Source organism: Lonchura striata, chromosome 2, assembly GCF_050655825.1.
Source record: "Lonchura striata isolate lonStrDom1 chromosome 2, ASM5065582v1, whole genome shotgun sequence".
In the NCBI taxonomy this organism is placed as follows: domain Eukaryota; kingdom Metazoa; phylum Chordata; class Aves; order Passeriformes; family Estrildidae; genus Lonchura; species Lonchura striata.
Window position 1 is genome coordinate 11,835,431 of NC_140704.1, and position 24,773 is coordinate 11,860,203.

Sequence of the window (24,773 nt, forward strand, 5' to 3'; positions counted from 1 at the left end):
TTCTGGAAGCCTTAGAGATGCTTGAATTTATCAGAACTTCAGCTCTTTGAATTTGTTTATTTAAGCCACATAACTTTCCTCCCCTGAACACTACTGAGCCTGACCCACATCTATCTCACATTTGAGCACAGCACAGATCCTGTGTCTGAAACTCAAGGGAGACAGTCTAGTAGGTTAACACAAAATGACACGACTTACTTTAGTGGGAAGACAAAAATGGATCAGCTCAAGAGAGAAGTCAATGAAGTTTAGTTTTAAGGCATATCTGGGGAAGAACAGCAGTGCCTCTTCCTCATTGTGTAACAAATGAAACACATGCTGTGCTGGAAGGCTGGCAGCTCTCACATTGCCTGTGCTGCCTCAGCAGGAAGCCTGGGCAGGCACAAGATTTAACTAAAATGTTAACACCAGTAGCATTAGGCTATTGTGTTCATCCCTAGTTGGTACAGCCTTCCCTAAATCTCTGGGTTATAATTTATCCTAAACTGAAGGATGCCACCTATGCTTTTGTCTGGTTTTATCCTAGACTCTAAAGCAAAATAATTGGGTTTCTTTCCAAAAATATTGCCCTTGTATTTGATTACAGACTGATAGAATGGCTGAGATAGGAAGGGAATCTCTGGGCATCACCTGGTCCACTACCCAAGACAAGGAATTCTACCCATGGCAGCAGACACTCCCCATGGCAAGGACAGCGAACAAATTCCCTTTTTAGCTCAGTCTCTCACTGTATCTGGTGTTCCAGACCTGTTTTATAGCTGCTGACTTTTCCAAGTACAGTTTCCAGAACCTTTGTGCTTAGCTCAAGAGCCCAGAGTCCACATTAGGAAATATGTAAAGATAAAAAAGATTCTAGAGAGCTGAAAATTGGTAGAGTTTTGCTATAATTAGGTTTCCTTTTTGTTGTACTCTTGTTTCTGTTATTGGCCTTTCTACTTCATTAATTCTTTCCCAAAACAGGAATTTCATCTGCCAATCAAAAAGCACACATTATTCTGATAGAATTTAATAAGTTTCTACCATTTTTATACTCTTTTACATCACTACAGATTTTTGTGCATCTTTTCATAAATATACTTCTGTGTTAAAAGCATAAATGGCTGCTTTTAATTTATGCTTTTAACAGATAAATGCACTTTTTTTAAATTGCATTTACCTTTAAAAAGTGAGACATCCTATGGAATTTAATAGGAATTAAACAGTGACTTTTGAGGTTTTTAATTTTAAATTTTGAATGATAAACTGTCACACTTTAAGGAAGAGCTAGACTATATAGCTAATTAACAGACTTTCCATAAATATTTTTTCATTATTTTCTGACATAAGTGAGTTAATTAATAAAAATTAAATGCTAGCAAGGCCTATATTCATGTACACAGAAACAGGGTAAATTTAGATAAAGTTTTAACAAAAGAAAACCTTAATAAGATAAATGCAAAGTTAAAGATGCTTGGCAATGATTTTGAAAATAATTGATGATTTCTTATGTCATAATTATTTAAAGTATTAATTTCAGGGTCTGGATGATCAGTACTAACAGGAAGCCAGGCCTTTTGACAGTGCCTTGGTCTGGATGCCAAAAAAATGACATCTATAATGCTTCATATTACAATATTGATGAAAGAGATTATATAAACCACAAAGTACTTCCAAACATGAGCTCAGGAATATCTGACACAGAGTTCAGTCTTTGCATAAAAAATTGTACACAGGAAGAAATGAATGAGAATTTTAAAACAGATGCATAAACCTCAGGAATAGAAAGCAGGGATTATTAAATCCTATGGAAGGAAATGATACCAAAAGTAGTAAAGGCTAAACAATGAGTTCAGGCCTCACCACAATGTTTAAACAATCTGATCATTTGTACAATTATTCTAATTAGGCAGTGAAGTGGTTAAGAGAACTTCTGAAAATGAGGCAGCTCCTTTTTACTGTAATTTTCTGGCTTTCAAATCAGAATTCAATCTGGATGAGTTAAAACTTTCTGAAGAATGTTTACACAACCTCACAAAAGTGTGGAAAAAAATATGCAGGAACTTCAAAAGTCACCAAATCCAGCTTCCAGCTCTGGGACACACTGGATTTCAGTATATTTTCATCAATTTATAAAGATCAGATGTTAATGCAAAATATAATTTATCACTATTCCAATTAGAAAATTGTTCCAGAATCCAAGAGGTTGTAAAATGCCAATTAAATATTGGTATGTTTAAAACGGTCCCTGTAGAGTAGAGTGTCTCTCAAAACAGCTGTGCTAAGTACTCTGGAGGGCCTGGCCCTGGTGAAATCAGGAAGCCACCAGACCCTGCACAGGTTTGTGAGATGCTCAGAAGTTCCTTCAGCTTCTTACAAATACAAAGGCACAAGATCTCTGGAGTGATGGCTTCTCATGCCTGGCACTCTCTACAACCTACTCCTGCCACTCAGTTATGCCACATACTCAGAGCTTCAGTATTCAAACAATACCTTCCTTTTGAAGCTAATTAAACATTGGTATGCAATGACAATTTAATCGCATTTGCCTTTTCTCCTAAAATGTAGCGTGCTGAAACAAGACACTACTAACAGTTAAATAAAATATTCCTAATACATCATAATCATAATGTCAGGGTATTAAATCACCATTGGTCTTCTACATTCACCCTTTGGCCTCTTGTATGCTTTATTTCCTAATACTCATAATTGATAACTTCATAATAATCAATAATATAATATAAACTATAGTCATAACTGATAACTTCACTTTCACTGAAGTTAAAAAGTGACACAATTTAATAGAGATTGTTGGGGTTTTTTTAGGAACCTGAATTTCTTATCCATAAAGCTCAGGTACCTGTAGCAGTGACAAAATACTAGTATTCTCTCCCCTTCCTGGCAAATATTTTAGTTTTAGGATTTGTCATTCTAAGTTTTGATGAATTTGCAAGACAACTTCCTTGTGAAGACTAAAAGTGGAAATGAATGTTGTGTAAACATGGTTTAGATCATGCTGCAGCCTTCTCCACTAGGAATAGTAGGAATGATTAAAGGTTGATATGACAGAAAAGATATGATTATGGTAGGAAAGAGATGATTTTCATAGGAAAAGAGTCTGTCCATGCTCACGTTGTTGAGTCCCCAGAGACTTTGCTGTTCCTGGCTCTGCTACTAACACAAGCTCTCACTTAGGCTTTTCTGTTTTACTCTCTAATAATATTTAGAGAGTTTTACAGTTTTATAATAATATTTTGAGAGTTTTAAAACATGTTTTTGTGTTTTACTCTCTAATAATATTTCTGTCTGCTTTCTGCAGACAGAAAGCCTTCTGTTAAATTTCCCAATGGACTCTTTTCAAGATAAGAATTTAAGTAATAAAGAAAAAGTGATTGAATAAAGGTCACTAAAATACTAAGTCTGAAGGTCCAGATCTTCCAAGTTCCATTTTGTTGCCTTAAAGACAATTTATAACCTATATCTTTATGAGGCCTAACAAAGGTCAGCAATTTCCTCACTATCAAGCTTCTTGAACTAGTGAAAGCAAATTTTTTTCTTGAGAGCTACGATGCTATCATTTCAGTTCCAGGTCTTCAGTTTGCAATTCCAAGTGGTAAAGTCAGCTGTTTAATTTCCAGGCTTGGGCTCCTTTTTCTGAAAAGCAGGAAATTGCTTTCTTTCAGACAGCACTTTCACTTTCTGCAGTCATGTTTCACATAGCAAGGTGTGCCTTTTCAAAAAAAAGCTAAAAAAAATAGGTGGGGCAGAGGAAGTATGCACCTCCCACGCACATTAATCCCAAACAGAATGGGATCTCCTAGCACAAGGAATTTTTATAATTCTGTAGTGAAACTGACACTCTTCCATTACCTTTTTTTAGAAAAAAAAAAGTTTCCTCTGTCAAACCAGCAGAAAAAGGCCTAAATACAATAAAGACTTTGGTTCTTATGAGCAATAAATTTACTGTAAAATATTTATCATTATTTAATTATTTTAAAAGTCTTCTGTTTGTTTGCAAATGCTTTAAAGAGAAACACAGCAGAGCAAGTTTTACCACATCAGTGCTGAGAACCTTATAAATGAAAAACCACAATACAGGAACAAAATATTAAAGTAAAAGAGCTAAAAGTATTTCAGGTGCCAGCCCCAACCATTAATGGAGTTTCAATGCATAAAAGTAAATTATATTATCCTGAAGTGTGAAACCTAATGTTAAATCCAAGCTGGGTCAAAAAGATTAAGTGGCAAATTTTCAAACACAGACATTTGTCAGTCATCTTTCAGGCTAAGAAAAGTCTATCATTTTAACAATACACAAGTAGCATTTATGCTGTTAAGATAGTCTAATTTTAAAAATAAATACATTTTTTTAAAAATCAGTTACTGAAAGAATGTAGATTCAAATAAGGTTATTTACATCACTACAACAAATTTATTGTTTCCTCTCTTCATTTTTTCTAATTTTTTTCTTCAAGAGAACATATTTGAATCCTGACATTAGCAGATGATTACAGACTCTCACAGAGGTAAACCAGAGGCTCACAAAATGGTTATTTCGTCAGTCATCTGATAAAGGACCTCTACTAGCACACACAACATCAAGATAAACCTTTTGAAAGCTGATGTGTTTTAGCTCCAGCCCCACCACACTCTTTCCCTGAATACACTCTCCACAGCAGTTGAACCAATTTTACTGGAGGTAAAATAAAATTCTAGGAAAAATAGTTATGATTTTGTCACAGGATACTGCACAGTAATCCTGGCTATAAATGAATCCATAAGATTTAGGTCCACATCTGCAGCATCAAGTTAGGTAGCCAAGTGGGGGGGCTCACAATGAAATGTGTGATGACATTGAAATGGAAATCAAGCCTGAAAATGTTTAAGGCTCCAGCACTGATGCCCACTTTGCCCTGTTACCACTGCTCTCTATTCAATCCTGACATGGCACTGTGCTAAGACAGCAGAACCCTCAATTTTACCCTTCCCTAGTGGCTGCAGGTATCTTATGGTAAATATTCAAGTCCTGTATCCAGAGTCTACTGCTGAAAAGGTGTTCATGAGGCATCTCCAAGACAAGATAAAATGAGGACTGTTTTACCACACACATACAGTTATTCTCAAACAAGTGGCAGAAGTTGCCCTTAATTCCAGCTGTTCGGTTCATTACAGTTCCTGATGATTTATGAATGGCAAATAGAGAATTGACATCCACTAGAATTATTAAAGTAAAACTATTGAAGATGGGCAGATAATCTGTAAAGGGGCAAACCAGTAGAATACTACAGATGAAAGTTACAAATACAATCTTTATGTAGTTTCCAGAAGCTGGATGTTAGATACTTAAAGACTTATAAAATTACAAGAAAATCCATCCAGAAAGAGCTTTAAAAACCTGGTGCAATCCCCTTTCTATCAGCACACTTGCTGTGTGTGCAGGTACTTAACATTTGGCCAAACTATTACAGAGAAACTTCAGGCAGTAAGAGGAAGGAGCTCAGATAGGTATGAAATAACAAGAACAGTACAGTTGTATGCTAGGTCTGCTTTGAGTTTTAATGGGATTTAAAACTCCCAGGGAGAAAATGTAATGAAATTTTATTGTTCTTACTATTATTTGTATAACTACATTTTCTGATTTTGTAAGGATTAGTTCTCTTGGAAGTATGTCAAACCTTCAGTAAAATAAAAATTTCTGCAGATTACTTCATAGAAATTGGTGCAGCTTCTAGAATTAACATGTCTATATATACATACATGTGACATGTAATATGTGTGTGTGTATGAGTTTGTATTTATATTCTGAAGTAAATAGAATAGTTATAGAACCACAAACTAAGAAGTTCACACAGAAAGAGTACTGTTAAGCTTTTTTAATGTTCAATTACTTACAGGTATAAACCACATTGAGTAAGTTATATGAAATTCTACATTCATACTGTAAAAACAGAAGACAATGCTATTCATTTAAAATAACAGTGCATCCTATATTTTAACACCTGCATGTGAATATTTACAAACTCTTAGCAATAACAGTTTGTAAAATCAAGTAAGATAAAAATTAACATTTTGCTCTACAGACTAAGGTTTTTTTCTGTTTAAGTAAAACTTTTAAAACATGCCACCCACATTCCAGGCAACTTTCTGTTGCCTGGAAATCAAGACACCTGAAAGGATGGAATACTGAAAGAAAATAGTTTCACTCTGCATCATCTACTGGAATAGAAGTGGAAGACTATTTAAAAGGGACTCAGCTGACAGAATGGTACCCCAGGAGCCCCACAGAAGTGCACAACCAGGAACTGAGTATCATCCACAAGGTAGGCTTCTTTGATTTTATTGCTGCTTTTCTAAATGAGATTTATTTACTCATTTCATTTCTTCCTTTTTACATTACTACTGTAATGCAAAATTAGTTTATTAAATAAATCTAAGTAAAGTACAACCTTATATTTAGCAGAAACCGCTCTAAATCATGGTGTGAAATAGAGATAGCAAAGTTACATGTTAATATGAATTACAACAAATGGCTGGAAAACTGGAAAAACTGGTTTTAAATTAATTAATTAATAGGAAATAGTTTATATTTAGTTGAATTTACTACAGTAAATAATGTCAGTTTTCTATATAGAGCATGTATTTATGAAAATAAGTATTTCAGAAAAACAGAAATGGATTTTTTAAAAAAACCTACATATGAAACCCTTAACACAAATATAATAATATATAATATATATAATTATAAATAAATATATAATTTTATATACATATATATATAAATATTTTTAAAGGGTTTACTCGTACAATTTTTGTATATTTATTAATTGGATAAATGTATTTACCTTTCAAATGTCCAACCATAAGATCTGAACTATGTCTATCACAGAACATCATAAACACAGAGCACAGTGAACAAGCAGGAGCTAACAATCACCTACACTTGTGTTACTTCAAAAATGTAAAATCTGCCTGATTTTATTAAGCCTCCTGTCTTCTTCTCCTAGTTCCAGAACCTGACAATGCATTGCCCTGGGAGCTGCTTCCTCCTCTTAACTGCCTGCCTTATTCCTCCATCCTTTGGTAGCCACCAAGGCAACAGCCACCAGTGCTTCCAAAGTGTGCCGTGGAGTGAGGTTTTACAGAAGATTGAGCAACTGGTAAGTCAAAGAGTAAAACATTGCCAGAAGCCATAGATGTCATTTTCCATCTTTCTTCACTTTAGGTGTAAGGAATCCTCAGATGTGTAACTGCTTGATTACGACTTTTTTTCCCCACATAATTAAAAAGTTATGAGTCAGATGTTCCTTCTCTCTAAAACCAAAAAACTGAAATTTAGATTTTAATTTGCACTCATCCTGTTGAATATATAACATTGTGTGCCTTTCCAAGAAGAATGCAGAGTCATCTGGGAGTTCTTCTAATTGGCATCAGCTGAAACTGTAACTCCATAATGTACTGTACTATGTAATTTCACTGAAAGAAAAAGACATCCACAGTCACAAAGTTTCTGGTACAAAAGATTGTCTGAAGCTCTTTTTGAAATCAGCTATATGGAGAGTTTCCTTTCCCACTTTGGCTTTTGCAGCCTTTCCTTTCCTCATCTCTGTACATATTGACATCCCTGGAAAATTTGAAATAAGTTGAAACAAGCAGCTATTCTTCCCATTTCAGACAGGCTTGGGAAGCAAATGAATCATCAAACTCATGATATATAATGTCAGTGTTGTCAGTTTTACACTTTATTGTTAAGAAACCGAGGAGTGATTTCTATGAATTTTTTACACAAGAAACCTGTTTTAGCACATGCTTATAGTTTCTTCAATATGTTTTCTTTAAGAACAAAAGAGGGTTTTCCTTGGAGTGTGAGGAAGTGAGCAGTGAAGATTTGTGTTTCCCTGGGCAGATGCTGAAAGCAGTAAGTAGAAAAACACACGTACTTGACATTATCTCACTGTAGTAGCTCTACCTCACCCAGCCTCTGCATCTTGTCATGAGACTTCTACACCAGAATTGTGCCACATTATACTACAGGCTTAAATCATAACTCTGACTGTTTACTTTTCAGTCTAAATTATTTCCTGGAGGAGCTATTTATGGAAATCATTGCTTTCTTCCTTCTTCTACTATTTAAATCACAATGCAACTTTTAGAAGAAAAGTGTTAGATTTTTCTTGTTAGTCCTGCTGTTTAAAGGGGAAAAATTAGTTAGAATCAGTGTGGTAGGCTGAAAACCACCAGAACAGCATGCTGGCCTCAGTTTCAGTCAGAAGCAAATCCCATAAAGGCAGTGCAGATGTAATTCCATGTACTACTTGGCACATACATCATGTGCACAGCTCACTTTGCGTCCAGATCTGCAATGCCACAAGATAAGGCACTGCGCCCCAGCAATTCATTCTGCATGTTTCCAGCTCATCTCTTCAATGGATCTTCTAAAATGCACCTAGGGGCAAAAGATGGTAATATTGGCCTCTCCTGTATTTCATCTTCTCTGAGGTAGAGGGAGCTGCCCTTCATCACACAGGGAGGAAAGCCCTGCACAGTCTGATGTCTTGGGCCTGAATTCAAAAGATCTGTTTTTGCCTCTTGGCTTTTTATTGACTATTGCTTATGCATTGTAAATATCAAAGTATATAAATGCAGTCCAAAAATGCAAGATAGATTAATTTTACAAAATAGGGGTCCTCCTTATGAAAGCAACTTGAATTTAAGCAACTCATGAATGGTAATTGGAAGTTTAACATACAATTCTCAATTTTCAAATAAATGCCATCTTTGCAATGCATGTTACTAGCTAGAATTTTTGTACTGAAAAATTTAGAAAAGCACAGGAAAGTGGTGAAAATTGTTTAACAACTTTGATAATTGTTACAATGATAACTGGATAATTGATAATTGTCCAATGATAATTGGACTCAGTTGAAAAATTAACTGATGTTTAAGTGCAGACTTCAGAAACTGTATTTTTTATACAATTTTTTGTCATGACAGGTTAAATATGATAATGCAGCCATTGTTCAAATAGTGCATGAAATTGCTGAGTTTTTCAAGAGAGCAGACACTCCATTTCAAAATAAGGACACTTTTCTAAGAGAAATGTATGAGACTCATGCTCAGCTCAAGACATGTGTAAGTACAATTTGTTCATTTATATAGCATGATATTCTAGTCAGGTATTCATGGTAAATAAAACTGACAATATATATGTTGAAAATACAATAGAAAACTTAAAATACTACATTTTTAAATAATGATACCTAAATCTTATGTCTGAAAGTAAAGAGAGGTATCTTTCAACTATTTTACTGACCTGTATGATACAGGCCAATTTTAAATTCACACATTATGGCCTTATTTAAAGATACAATGCCAAAAACAGTATTTAACTTTCTTCTCCTCAAAGACTGCACTAGCTCTATACAGAAGTACTTATTATTTTAACTAAATATCAATTTAATGTGTTTTTCTCCAAGTATCTATGACTTCTGTCAAGACAAGCTAACATAAAGAATTACATGCAAGTTGTAGGCAAACAACTTTAGGTCTGCATTCAGCCTATTTCAGTTGAGTGAACTACTTAAACAAATAAATAACTCAGTTGGGGTCAGCTTAAGAACTATTTACAGAGGACAAAGCCTGAGATTTACTGTAGCTTCCCTTGCAACTAATGCCTGTGCCAGGCATCAGATTTGCCTGCAGGAAAGCAAAACTGGGCATACAAAGGTGCACCCTACCCATCTGTGCTGCACAGGAGGGAACCACTGCTCAGCTCTACAGGGCAGAGAGCTGGACACTGGCCTGAGCAGGAGCACTGACCTCCAAACCCACTCTGCTCCTGGCCAGGTCAGGCCGCAGGACTCAGTGTGTACAGCCATGGACAATAACTACTGCTTAATACATATATATATACATACACACCAATAATTATTTTGTGTTACTGATCGAGCATAATCATCTCTGTACATCTGTAACACTGAATGCCAATGACCACCAGTTGCTCTGAAGTCTGTTTCCTTCAGACAGCACACACTGATAAGACCAGTATTGCCACAAAACAAAAAGACCCGCAGACCCTTGCCTTGCCCTGAACACTGAAATATTCATTCCCTGATCTCTCTGCAGACAGTGTGTGCTGCACTACCTTTAGCATTAACCCGTTCAGCAGGCTTGCATATGGCAGCAGAATTACAGTGCTCTCAGCTGATAATCATGTCCATCAGAGGGCACTGTTTGAACTTTTATATACCAGTCATTGTTCAAAATAACATTTCTCTCTTCTCTCTCTTCCCTTCCCTTCCCTTCCCTTCCCTTCCCTTCCCTTCCCTTCCCTTCCCTTCCCTTCCCTTCCCTTCCCTTCCCTTCCCTTCCCTTCCCTTCCCTTCCCTTCCCTTCCCTTCCCTTCCCTTCAGCTGAAGCCCAGACTTAACATCAGCCATGAGTCTATAGTGAAAGACTGCTTCAATAAAATGGAGGAATTTGTGGCCAAGGTAAGTAGGCTGTTTCTTTCCAGCCTGTTTTAAATTTAAGGAACTCTAAAGATAAAAAGCAGCTTCTTATGCAAGAAGTCCCACTGCTGATCAAAGCTGCACATGCCTGTGAAATTGTGCCCCACTTCCATGCGCTATAGATTTTCACACACTGAAAATCTTTTGGTCCACACTCATGGCAAGGCCATTGTATCAGCATGGGCTTTTAAAAAGCATTTCATTTTAATTCAGCACCAAAACCCATGGCAGTCTGTGCCTATTCAGAAAAGCTTTACATCACTTTGGACAGGATTAACCATGAGTCTGTTGGTGGAAAAGAAATGGTCATCATATATACCAAAGAATATTTATAATTTAGATAGACTTTTCTAAAATAAATATTAATATGTTCTTAAATTTTTTTTAAATAATTATATGCTTCTTCTCAACTCACTTTTTGCTTGCTATAATATTGGATGTATTTTTTTACAAACCAGTTAATAGACACTTCTTAATAGCCTTTTTTTTTTCACAGTCAAATGATCACTGCATTTGGCAAGAGATCCATGCACACTCCAGAGAGATACTCCAAAGAATTGAAAACTACTCTTTCAAGAGAAGAGCAAAGCATTAGCAAAGTCAGTTTCCATCACATACTTCAGGGATCTTCTATCAAGTCAAGATATAAAAATTAAAGGAAGAAGCAAACATATTGCTTGCATTTAAGGTTATAAACAGATTAATTTATTTTTGTCAATATATTTTTCTAAACTAATATAAAAACTTAAGCCTTAATAAAAAGGATGCAAAAAACTCTATATGAACATATTTGTATTTATTTGTTTTAAAAAACCAAAGGTGATATTTCTCATAAAACTGGTATCATAGATAACACCCTCCAAAACTGTTTTCAATCTAAAAAGTAAGCATATCAGTTACACTATTTGATTTCACATCCATCAGGCTATGGAAATACAAACCTCTGACAGCCTAATGCTTTTCCAATGCACATCTCACATTTGCACTCTTGCACTTTTACCACTGCAGTCACAAGACTCCCTAACCATTCATGTGTGAAAAGATCAGCCTCTTTCCACAGCACTGTGCTGCCAGGCTTCCACAGCCATTCAGGGGTTCTGAGATCGCAGTTTCACCATCCAGATGCAAATTTTATGTATGTATAGATATTTTTAAAAACACATACAACAAAACAAACAAACAAAAAATCTCCACATTCTATTGTAAAGACTAGCAACAGCAAAACACCTTTAAATGCTCACTCACATGGTATCTAATAGGCACTGGCAGCACTGCATACTGGCACATTTTTCCAAACAGCTCACTGATTATTTGAGAGGCTGTAGAAGAAGATAACATCTATGAAACTGACAGTTTTGAAGGATAGAAAGGAGGGGTATAGTGAATGAACAGTGTTCCGTAACATCTTTCAGCAGTATGATATGCCTAATTCCTTTGGTTCCTGATTTCTAGGCACTGATTTTCAAGCTGTCGCTTCAGGCAAAGATGTTAAAACACACAAGGACACTGCAAAAGATTCTAATACTCACACTTAACTTAGATTGTACAAAGATGAAAAGAGTAAAAATATTTGTAAATATTTGTAATTTGTCATTTTCCTACCATTTTTGGACATTGGTTTTATTGGTTGGTTGGTTTGTTGGTTTTAAATCTGGTTTGAGTCTTTACAGGCAGCTTAGCACCTCATTACAGTGCGACTTTCCCAAAGTCAAAAGATCCCTTCATCTCTCCTTTCAAAAATGGCTTCAGAAAAAAGCCCAAAAACCCATTTATGTTTCATGTTTACAAAGAAATATAAAAGTAACTAGTTAATCAGTATTAACCCTTTTGGACCATCACTTTGTCACCAAGTTTAACAACAAACAGCATTGTTTGTATTCTTTCATGACATATTCATTATACTGCCCTGTTCATGCATCATCTGAATTGGAAAGCATTCACTCAGCTGAGACTTGATCAGTGCGCAGAGACTGTTCCAGCTGAAAAAAACAACCTCCTGAAGTCACACAGAAATCAGTACAATAATCAAAATTCTTCAATGAATAAATTCCACTAAGCCAAATAAAACATTAAAATAATGAACAGACTTTCCACATCTTTGAACTGAGGGAGTGTTTTGCATCATTACCTTCTAGGGCAGATATTGATACACATTAGTGTTATTTTGACATGAATCTGGCCTTTCCATCATAAATGGTACAGAGCCAGTGTAAGCATATTACATATACTGATAACATTAAATACTTAAAAAGAAAATTGTAGCAATAATAATAATAAAGTCTTACTGTCACTTTGCAATGTATTCCCTTGATTATAGTTCAATTTAAAACATACACATATTTATTCTGTAACATGTAGACATTTGTAAACTGAGTTTGGGTACAATTATTATTCTAATTCATATGTCTGAATATTTATTTTAATAGTAGTCATAACCTGTTTTGATCAGATTGGAAAGTACAAAAAGCATTTAAATTATTTAATGCAGAAAGTACAAGGAGACAAAAACAATTTTGGAAAAATAAAGGAATGAAGAGATGCACTGAGATGAAACTAAGACATCTGTTATCTCCTTTCTGGAGACATCAATCACAAGTCATGGCCACAATCCACTCTATGTCCCAGACAGTGACAGAAAGTTTGGACCAGGAGGTATAAGGCTCCATTAGGGACCATTCTGAGAAAAACTCTCCACAGCACAGAGTAGTCCAAAAATACCTGAGCTAACTTTAAAATGCTTGGCCATAGCACGATCAAAACACAGGCATCAGTACTTCACTTAGGCTCTGAAGAGCAGAATAACAGAATCTCGGTTTTATACAAGAAAAATTTAACATCACTCAAAAAATACCAATGTATAAGTCACTATTCATGAGTGGTTTATTCAAATTTTTCCTGACAAACAGCATTAGAATTGCTAAAGGTTTTTATGCTTTGGGGAAAAAAGAAACCACAGAAGCTATTTAGCATCTTCTAAAACACTAATTTTGCAGTGAGAGAGAAAAGGGAAGGCTGGAGATTTTTAAAAGGAAGAGAAATAAAAATATGAAAGAATTATCATGTTAAACAGCCTACACTTCTTCTTGGAAAACTGTAGATACAGGATTAAATATATGTTATCTTATTTAGCATATGTTTACGAAGTATTTCAATATGAAAGTATTTCAGAATATAAATAAAGCAAGCAGACTGTACACATTCCAAACCAACATCTTTGAAATACACTACATTTATTTTTTTTCTCCCATTTGAAGTCACTAGCATGCATGAATTTAAAAGTACTCTTTTCTAGTACTCTTTTCAACAACTATGTCCAGCAAATATGATTTTATCTGTCTAGAGGAATTTGTAATATCAGAAATTAAGCATAGTTTATTTTACCAGTTGAGTATTTACACTCAAAATTTCATCTTAAGAGCATCTTTGTAAAACCTTATACCTCAGTGGCAGCCTTGCTAATTACAAGAAGTCTGTATATCCTCATGTAGCAAGCACAATGTTTTAAGTAAAAAACATGTTTTAAGGTACAATACTGGATATATCCCAGCAATACTGTATTATATTAAACATAATTTTTACTGAGACCAGATTAATCAGTCTCTAGCTCCAACCTATGAAAGAGATGAGAGTGGTCACTTTTTCCAAAACAGGTGTAGATCCATTATTACTTTAAAGGTTTTCACACCTGCATTCCTATTTTCATAGGCTTTTCCCAATATCATGCAATGTAATTTGATTTTAAACTCTTCCCTAGCGTGTATTGGATAGCTAGCATCATTAAAAATCTAATGGTACCCTCCTTATAGTCTGAACTAATTAATTTAATGAAGCACATAACACAGTTTGGTTTGTCACTCAGATTCAGCGTGAATACTTTCTTGTACCTGATATGGTAAGAGCTTGTAGCTGTCCTTGACCCAGCTATCACTCAGGAGAAAGGCACCTGCTGGCATACAGGAATGGCAAGAACAGCAAGAGCAAGTGAAAATGGACATATTTATGCTATTAGCATATGATAGCCCAGATATATACTAGTTATTTGATGTTTGAAGTTTTAATCCACTCCATTTGCACAGAGGCTTCTCAAGAGGGATGGGGAAAAGCAGCACAAGGCAAAGTCACAAATGGGAAAATTCTGTTTACTGGTGATTTTACTCAGCTGTAGCAACTGAGCTGTTTAGGTGACAACAGCGGTGTCAGTTGTTTTTCATTTTTAACATGAACTCACAGCTGAAAACAAGAAGGAATGAGTGCCATAAACCAGCTTCTAGACCCTAATGAGAATGCATGGCTTTCAGTTTAATCTGAGCTAACCACAACAGCAGAAGAAAGTAGCCCCACATTGCCTCTTTATGTGGTCTTCACTCAGACATACCAGAGGAAAAATCCTTGCTAGAGCACGGCCTGTTACAGGCTAGGCAAGCTATCTGTAGCTAATAAGAAAAAAATAGCTGCTCTGAATTATACTCCAGAGAGCTCTTCTTCGCCTCTGATCATAACAGAGAGCTTCCATTTAGCTTAAGCTCCTATGAGTCAGTCCACACTGCATATCAAAACACTAATAGCTTATGGTGCTTTGATGAAGGGATAATTTTATATTGTCTTTTTGGACTTTGTTAACAACACACTCTTCACGTGATAACCTTATTGCTCTAATCATCCTAAGTCTAATTTGCTTTAGATAATTTTGAAATACTTAGAGAAAAAATGGTAAGGATTTTATAACAACCATGTTGCTCTTTTCAAGTTACTTTTAATACCTCATCCAATGGGATACTACAGCATTACTGAAGTCCACTTCTTGAAAACACTCAAGTCCAGTACAAGTTAATAGTCCCATCATCTCTAGCTAGCTGGAATACCAAAATGTTTTTTCTAGTGGAAACTTCACAGACAACACTCTTTCTGACAAATGGAACAGCAGTTCTGCAATAAAGAAATCATATTTTATGGCTAAAACCTTTTCTTTCTATGTTTTTATATTCTTACCCATCCTTTATCCTTCTTCACTTGCATTTTCCCTGAATATACCACAACTGAACACCAGGAAAACCTAGCAAAATCTAGCTGAAATACCAAGTTGTTTGACAAGTAAGACTTTTCTTGCAGCATGGAGTCCTGAAAATAATTCCATCATGAACAATCTGAATTCATAAAACAGTCTCACCAGAAATACAGAGTTTACCTGGAACCCCAGCTTCCCCTCTAGAAGGGCAGGTCTAGCACAGAGGAACATGTCTAGCCTTTGTCCAGCTCAGCAGATTCACAATTCTTTCTAGGATCAGCCTTGAAACTTCAGTGGGCACATGACTCCAATGTCTCAACTGCTATACTTGCATATGGGTAACTTCAAAAACCATCTAGATGCAAAATCCTGTGCAATATTTTCTAGGATGACCCTGCTTGAGCAGAGAGGTTGGACCAGATAACCTTCTAGCCTTAGACATTCTGTGATCTGTGATTTTCCACTCTTCTGTCACAGAACAGTTAATGTTGCTGGCTAGAGTGAACTATTGCTCCTGTTGACGAGAATGAACATTCTGCTCCTGCTATTTAAATACTGTCTATCTTTTTGTTTTGTGGATAACTTCTGCCTCTTAAGAAATATAGATAAGTAATATTGCTAGTGAATATTAAACATTAAAATAATGAAAGATAAAAAAATGAAAATACTATTGTCATATGGTACTCTCTTACATCTGAATTCTTTATTTCTGGTCAAAGAAATTTTCTTGTTAAACTCTCATGTCCTGAAAGATATAACTAGATGCAATGTTCATTTTTAAGTACACTATCTAGGTGGTAAAGTTATTTAAAGTTAATTTGGAGACTACTTCAAATTGTTATCTCATGTTATCTCATAAGGTTTAACTTTGAAGGCCTAACCCAGTGCAGAGGGGACACTGTGCTGCAAACCTGATGATGTGAACTCATAACATGGCCGAAAAGGTTGTAAAACTGAATTAGCTCCATGATAAAAGAACAGAGTACAAATCTCCCATTTGTCCTCCTCGTGTGATCCATGTGCTGGATCCGTGCTCAGCAGCCTTTCCCTTCAATATCCACACTACACTTTTCCTCTTCAGGATGGTTATTGCTCTTTTTCCAAGTGTTTGCTGACTGACATTGCTCGAAGGTGCCATGGAAGGGATTGCTGCTCCAGACTTAGCTGTGTGCTACCAGACCTATTCCACAAGTTACATTCACTTTGATTTTCAGCACTGGCCTAACTCTGTAGCAAAATCCTCTCCTTTAATGACATCATCTACAGCAGCAGGCACTGTGGCCTCTTGTCAGGGTGCATGGCTTTTGGGACATTGTAGCCCTAACATCTGCAAAGAAAATGCCTGCAATTTCAGTAATTTTGGCCTCTTCAGGCTTCTAACAATTCTTTTCCCTGGACAAGGAGGTACCCCATGGGTCTGAATCTATCAGTTATTAAATGATTCCTCTTTTCTCATTAATCACAATCCTGCACTGATTCATGCTGCTCACCCAGACAGCTGCACAGTAAGAATTTTCTAAAACTACACTTGTTCTTTCTTAAAATTATTTTCAGGCCAGCTGCAACTTGCTTGGCAGTGGAACCACGTGTGTAAACCCCACCTGATGTTTTTAGCCTGTAACTGGCATTCTTCCCTTCCTTGGAAGATGCTATATCATACTCCAAAGTACATCCTACACTGGGACACGGGGGAGGAGATAAGTCACATGGACCTTCTGATTCCCTGGATGAAAAAGGCTGAAGAGAACTACACGTGAATGCAATAGAAGACCTGTGCCAACTTTCCTCCAACACCGAGATTCTATACAGAGGATGATGTGTAAGGCATTTGGCCTCAGCAGCAAATGGAGACACTCAAGGTCAAAGAAACATTGCCTTCCTGGAAGGGAAACGAGCAGCTTAAAAAGCTTGGCTGTAAACATTAAACATTAAACATGCTCCATCTATGCCTGATCCAAACAATCGCCATTCAATTTACTCACAATATGCCGTCTATTTTCACATAATGATCCTAATGTTATTACTCAAATGTATTTTAAAAGGACTTTGGTCACTTGCAAAAACAATCAAACAAATCAATTTTTCTTCATTAAAATTCTAAGGGGATTCAAGGAACTATTATATGAGTAAAGAAAAAAGAAAAAAAAGCAAGAAACCAGATATTTAATATGTTTGTATATGCATATTTAATATGTTTGAACACTGGCTCAAACTCTTAAATTCTTCAATTCTACACTACACAGAAGTTTACAATATTATTAATTCTGTAATTAAAAGCAAAACTGATCTGGTTTGGGATTTTTACTCATCTCTGTTCCATAGTTTAAATATGTCACTTAAATTCTCAGTTATGCCCGTCAAACTATTCCTAAACTCTAGGTTCTGGCATAAGAAATATGTTTGGGCTTTTTTGGGGGGATTTTTTTTTGTGCTTGACTTCTTTTTTCAGGGGGGAGGGTGAGGGTTGTGCTACAGAATCTGAGATTAGACTTTTTCTAGTGTTGCTCTGTGAGAGGGGTGCATTTTTCAAATGCATTTTTCAAGGAATTCAATATTAAATACATCTTTGCTAACTTAATAAATTTCACAGACAAGGAAAAATGAGATGTTATTAATTCTCCTCACAGGAAGAAAACAGATCACATTGCATAAGGCATCCAGACTGGCTTCTTCCAAATGAAAATGGCTCTGCCAGTTATTACAGTCTATTTATTTAATTCTGTACGGGAAACATAAAATATTTTTCATCCTCTGTTATGATACTGAAGCAATGCCATAAAAATATTTAGAAGCAAGAGTATGAAAATTGTAGCAGTTAACCACTATACTAAAACTAACAGTGGAAGTGAAAAAAACTCCCGTTATTCTCTTCAATTTAAGAAAAAGGAGGTAAGAGGTGGGAAGAAAGTTGAAAATAGTAAAAACAAGGAGAAAAAGAAAATGGATGATAAGAAAATACCTAAAAGGAAGGAAAGGAAGGCAAAGACTGCTCTTGAAATGCTAATTATTTGGATGGAATACCTTACTTCATTGCAATCCCTAGGTACTTGTAATCTTACAACCTACTTGCTGCTAACACATATGTAATGATGATTCCACTCTCAGTTCTGGTACCAAGTCTACTCTCCTCAGTCCTGCAAACACAACTCTGTGGCACTCCCCAGACAGTTTTTAAAAGAGACAAAAATGTCCTGTACAATCTGGAACACATTCCATTTAGAACAGTTATGCTCTCTGTTCACCTCACTTCCCCCCAAAAGATTGTCTCCATTAGTCTTAGGCAATTTTTAATCCTCTTTCAGTACAAAGACACCACACTGAACAAGAGCCTTTGGAGGACTAGGGTCACAGCACGTACAATAAAATCTGCAGTCATGTATCATTCTGTCCATCTGAGCAGTCTGTCACTAATGGCTGCCTGAGGTCTCCACAACCACCTAAGTTATTTTAAGCATTCATTGCTGGAGCTGCCATTTTCAGGCAAGGCACAAAACTGCAAAGAAAACATGCACAATCTCTATTGCAAAGAGTGAAATGTATCCTCAAAGGTAAAGTAAACCAATGAGAATTATATACCAAATCCATCGCTTAACAGTACAAATAAAAGCAATATAAATTCTTAAACTTCAGCAAAAGCATTTGGTAAGTAGAAAGTTGAGTATTTACACTGCAATGGACAACAAGGTCATCTATTTAACTCTAACGTACTACAAAACATAAATACTGCAAACTATAAACCAAAATCAGTTTAATTTTAAATAAACTAAAATTGTCCCGTTTCATGAGAACTCTTGAGTATTTGGGGGAACTGCATTCTTATCATCACATCAGCAACCATGTAACTACATTTATAATACTTCACCTATACTGCTATGCTAACTCTGTAAAATTCTGTTCTTTGTGGAAGGGCTTGGAAAATATCAGAGCTTACATTTAGGAATGAAGTTACACTAACCAATCAAATGAATGAGTAGCATTTTTTGAAATATAGTTATGAGTACATAATTTTAAGTAGAAAAACATTCCTGTGATTTTTTGGTTGTTTTTCTTTTACACATAAAAATGATCCCCAATGCCATAAAAAAGGGGAAGAGACTACTGTCTCCTTGAGCAGCCCTAAGTTGCATAAATCATCTACATTCTTTATCTCTCCTGGTTCTTTCAGACTTTCCCCCTTGCAGTTATTTCCATCAATCCTGCTAAGGGAAGGAACAGAGAAAGCTTCAAGACAAATTATCCATTTGGCCCCAGCCCACATAAGCACTTAATTGATGTGTTCTGTATTCATACCTTTTTCAGAAACAAGTGGCTAAACATCATCCTAACCAAACTCTGTCAAGGAATATGGTATAACAAATCTTCAGAGAACTCAATATCATTCACTCTTTAGCAGAAATTGCCTCCATGTAAAATTCCACAGTGCACACGTTTTTATACACATATATACATAGAGAGAGAGCCTAACAATTCAGCACATGACTAGGAAGCAATGCTCAATGAGATAAATTTTGCCCAAGTACATTGAAGCCTTCCTTCACTATCTGCCCACCAATCAGGAGGACATTTTCTGGATGGGGACACTCCAACACTCCTGGTGAAGCTGTTCCAAGGATTCACAAATTCAGAAGTCCTGTACAAAAGCATAATAACAGTTATAATCAATTAGGACATTCATCTAAAAGAAAGTTCTGCATTTTAGACAATGTTCTAAGGTTATTGTTCACATTTTTACACTCTGCATCAATGTAAACAAACATAATTTGAGAATTATCCCCTCAGTAGTAAAAATTCTCCTTGGTATCTCAAATCCTTTTACACTATTTAAGAGAAAGCTGCAGAACTACCACATTCTGAGAACACGAGTAGTCTATATCTTTCTAATGAAGACTATGAGCATGTATACATGGCCCTACCCATTTCCCAAAGAGACAGACACCTTTTGTGGCTCATAGTGCAGCAAGTTTGCAAATTATCCTGTGGCGCCCAATGATGGCTCACTGTGGAAGTTTTCTAGGTGAGAAAGGCTTTCATATTCTCCCCCAAACCTGGTCAAATAGCTTACTCAATTGTATGGTTGATTAATTGAATAATTAGCGCAATCTTTCCTCTTTTTGAAGTATTAGGCAGTTATTTTTTTTCCTGTTTCTGAGGATTTTTTAAACCTCTGAGCAATTATGATACGTGTATGACTAGCATGGCTCAATTTTTCCAAAAAGAGTATATCTTATACCATGTATCTTTCCCAGTAACACAGATCCTCTTTGGTCTGCAATAATTTTGGGTGGTATTTAGCTCAGTCGTGAATTTTCCTACCCAATAAAACACAAAGAATAATGCACTTTTCAATTAAGAAGTAGACTCCAGGTCATATCAAACCACAGAAAGATGAGGTTTTAGGGGTTTAGAACTTGGTTGGGTTTTTTTTTTCAATAATCAAAGTTTGAAAGTTAGATAACCTAGACAATACATAGCATGTTGTTTGATAGTAGCATTAAGCAATAAATTTAGGAGCCAGCAGTAGGAGGAAGTAAAAACAGTGACACGTAATGAACCTGTTGGGCACAAATTCAAAATGTGTATGTGTCATTTAAGAAATAAGACATGAATTACCAGAGAACAAATAATATCAAGCCTAAAGACCACACTGACATATTTTCCATATAACTACTTATAGAACATTTTCCATAAAGCCCTGGAGGCTTCAAAACTACTCTAAGCTGAACAATAGCTTTTGGTTTTAAAGCTATGTAACAACATTCCCATTCAAAATGCTTTGGCTAGGAATTAATTTGCTACTGATTTATCATGTTTTACATTTAGATTCCAAGATAAAAACAGAGTGGAAGAAATTACAAAATACTGTTCAATCATTGTCTTTTTTATTTCAATTAAGAACAGTTATATGAAGTAAACATTGGAATTAAATTTGTGTTTTTCATTTACAGAAGGCCAGATTAAATACCATTAAAAACTCCTGTACTTTTATTTCAGTGGGAATTTACTCAATGCCTTAAATTTGTACCTAACCTTTCAACTGAAGAATCAGTTACAGCAAATTCAAAGCAACAGCCCTTTGACATTCAATAAGAGGTTGTAGCTCATATTCAATATATGATTTTCCTTCATGATGAATATATGGTGATGTTTTGTCATTCCTCACAGAAAAAAAACCAAAAAAATCCTCTATAGTTGACAGGTAAAACCAGGAAATGTTGTATGGGAAATAGGGAAGTATTATGAAAGAAAGCAGACAGCTCTCTTAAAGAAATCACTGTCACCATCTGCTCAGAAACAATACCTAAATGACTTATCAGTTCCTTCTTTTCATTCTATCTGTGCACTCCATGAATAGCCCGCAAAATTTTAAAGGGCTAGAATTTCTGTAAATTCTTCCACCTCATTTTCTGTTCTCTGACTGGTTTTTAATACTAAAAGGCTGAATATGCAGAATTTATTTGTCTTTATGATTCCTAAGTGTCATGAAAGAAAGACAGCTGAGCAGAAGAAACAACTCCTCCAAGCACCTCAGACAAACTTGGAAGTGTGGGCTCGGGTATCATACATGCCACAGAATCCACACCCAAGAAAGTTCTAGCTGTAGAAAACTGTTTCAGTTGGCTGGAAATCCATTCATTCAGTTCTGGTATCAATTCTGTAATCTCATTCTCTTTGGGCATAACTTGTTCTTCCCAGTTGAGCCTGATTTCACTGGAAAATGCCGTCCTGAAAGTGGTACTGGGTGCATCTGTGGTATTACACCCAGAAGATGAACTGCTATATAGTTTAAAGCAGCACCTGTAATGATGCTGGTGCAGTAAGAAGAGGTGGGTAGCAACCCAAAGTATGTTAAAGGCTCAATCAGGATTTTTTAGGTCATTATAAGATTCAAAAATGGGCATATAGGCTTGACCTATATGGCACAGGGAACAAACAGGCAATGTGAAAAGGATGCACCAGACCACCTGGAATGGTCAGTCTCAGAGAACTCACCTGTCCTCTCCCTATTCCAGGTAAGCTGGTTCCATTTAGTAATTCAGTAACAGGACAATTATAGGACCTAATGTAGTGTGCAAATGACCTGCTGAGGCTTTGTTCAGATACACAGTTTATCAATTTGCATATATGACAAGAGCCTGTTCTCTTAGTGTCAGTATGATTTATACATGTGTACCTAGCTGCATTAACAATGCCCAACAATCTTCAACACTTAAACCAGGCAGTCACTCAATCCTTTTAAGACTATAGACAATTGTATTGCTGGAAGATATTTAAGTACATCAAGACAACCTCAGGAACAAACAGTTCCAAATCCTTTCCTCTCCTCCCACCTCTAAAAGCCCAGCACAGCCACAACACAAATCTTCCCCGACAGCTCTGCTGAAGAACAAGGAGTAGCTGTAATAAATTATGAAAACATTGGCAGATTCCTTATTACATGAGGGGGAAAAAAATTAATCACTTCCAAACAATTGAAGGAAAAAATACTTTCAGAATGTAGGAGCTCCTTAGCATTGAAGTTGTACTGGGAAGCAAGAGGGACAAGTCTACTTCCAGATAAAATATCAATGCTTTAGCTACAGTGAATAGCCATTTTTTAGAAATGGCTGCAGCAAGCAAACACAAGCAAGAAAAAGTTGTTGTCTTTGTCAAAGTGCTCCTGAGATGACAATGGCCCTTGGTCCATGGTGATAAAATAGTCGTAAAAGTTTCTACCAGCAAAAGGTTTCAGATCAAGCCCTGAATCACTCAAAGATCTTAACTGAACTTTCGCAGAGCTATTCTCAAATAAAATAATGTGATTTCAAATTGAACCAGAACCTTTTGAACACGGCGTTTTCATATTTCTATAACAGAAGATCACCTTCATTATAACCTGTGACTCAAGATTTCAGATTCAGGAAAGAATATGGTAAATTCCCTACAGAGATATTAATGTTCATAGTACACAATCTATTTGTCAATGGATTGTTTCTGTTGTCAAATCACACTCATTGTAGTCTCGGTGTAGATTTGCAAATGTGAGATGCCCACACGATAGGTATAAATATCCATTTTCAGGCTTCAAACATTTATCCATGAGTAATTTTGACTGAACTACTCAAATGACTGTACTTCCACATGTGTCTGTGTAAAAGCTGACAGGATGAGCACGTGTATTTTTACGATGTGAGTTGTCTCTGATGTGATGAAGACGTTGAAAAAAGCCAGTAATTAACATAGCAATTAAAATATAAAACTCGAGTCAGCATTTTGATGCTGTTCCTGACTCTCTCCCTGACTTGCATTATTATTTCGTGCAAGTAAGTTGGCCCGATTTCGCAAATACTTTTACTTATGCAAAGTACCACAAACAACTGCATGCAGGGTGATATAGCTTTATTTGCTTAAATTACCAAAACCCGGCGCTTTTAAAGTTTCTGTGACTACGCACGCCGCTGTGATCAACAGAATTACTCTGCCAGCGTGGTGTTACAATACAAGGAGTTTAAGAGCGCATTTAAGTAGTAGTACTTAATACTAATCACTCCCCACGCAAAAGCATCAGTGCTTAAGAACGAAAAGGAAGCAGAAAGATTGCGATTCCCACCCGGAGCAATCCTCCCGACTGCTTCGCCTGTTGCTCTTTGACTCAAACCCTGTCTCAGCCGCTGATACTCACGAACAAATCCTTTTCTACCGGCGCCTGAACGCCCACTGCGGTGCTGAGAAGCCTCAGCGGGAAAACACCTGAGGATGAGAGGGCAGAAAGAGAACGAGCAGAGCTCGGGGCCTCAGGGTGCCCCTGCCCGGCCCCGACACGGACCCCGCCAGACGCCGGCAGAGCCGTCCGTCCGTCCGTCCTGCATGCCCAGCGGGAGCCGCGCTCTCCGCGCCGTGCCGGAGCCTTCCGAGCAGCAGCCGGGCGGGCAGCGAGCCCGAGCCGCGCCGGAGGCATCGGGCTGCGAGGGAGCGACACGCTGGCAGCGGATTCCCCCCTCGAGCCTCCGGCAGCGCCCTGAGGGGGACGGGGAGCCGCCGGCGAGGCTCCGCTGAAGGCGCTGCCCAGGGGAGCCGCAGGCGCGGCGGAGACACGCGGCTTTCCTCAGCCGCTACTGCGGGGAGGATGAGCCAGCTCTAGCCAACACAACTCCCTCCCCCGCGCTGCCGCCGCGCCAAGGCGCCAGCCATGTTCCCGCATCGCCCCCACCTCGGGCGGCGGGAAGGAGAGGGGGAAGGGGAAGGAAGGCGGGAGGCGGCGCCGGGACTCCCGCCCCGCCGGGGCCGCCCCCCACCTGCCCGCGCCCCGC

General features: G+C 37.0%; 1 protein-coding gene across 1 annotated transcript; it reads left to right on the forward strand.

The window, feature by feature from the left end:
* The first annotated feature begins 6,130 nt into the window (after nucleotides 1-6,130).
* LOC146768112 (interferon upsilon-like) lies at nucleotides 6,131-24,690 on the forward strand. Its single transcript, XM_085563747.1, has 5 exons — nucleotides 6,131-7,133; nucleotides 7,814-7,891; nucleotides 8,968-9,105; nucleotides 10,386-10,463; nucleotides 10,978-24,690. The coding sequence occupies exons 1-5, from the start codon at nucleotides 6,996-6,998 to the stop codon at nucleotides 11,074-11,076; spliced, it is 531 nt and encodes a 176-aa protein (XP_085419873.1). The 5' UTR covers nucleotides 6,131-6,995; the 3' UTR covers nucleotides 11,077-24,690.
* The last annotated feature ends 83 nt before the right edge of the window (nucleotides 24,691-24,773 follow it).

Bases quoted from the DNA above. Each gene is read 5' to 3' on its own strand.
- LOC146768112 (XM_085563747.1), top strand. From the start codon at position 6,996: ATGCATTGCCCTGGGAGCTGCTTCCTCCTCTTAACTGCCTGCCTTATT. The intron at 9,106-10,385 runs GTAAGTACAATT...CCTTCCCTTCAG, and splicing joins ATGCTCAGCTCAAGACATGT to CTGAAGCCCAGACTTAACAT. The intron at 10,464-10,977 runs GTAAGTAGGCTG...TTTTTTTCACAG, and splicing joins TGGAGGAATTTGTGGCCAAG to TCAAATGATCACTGCATTTG.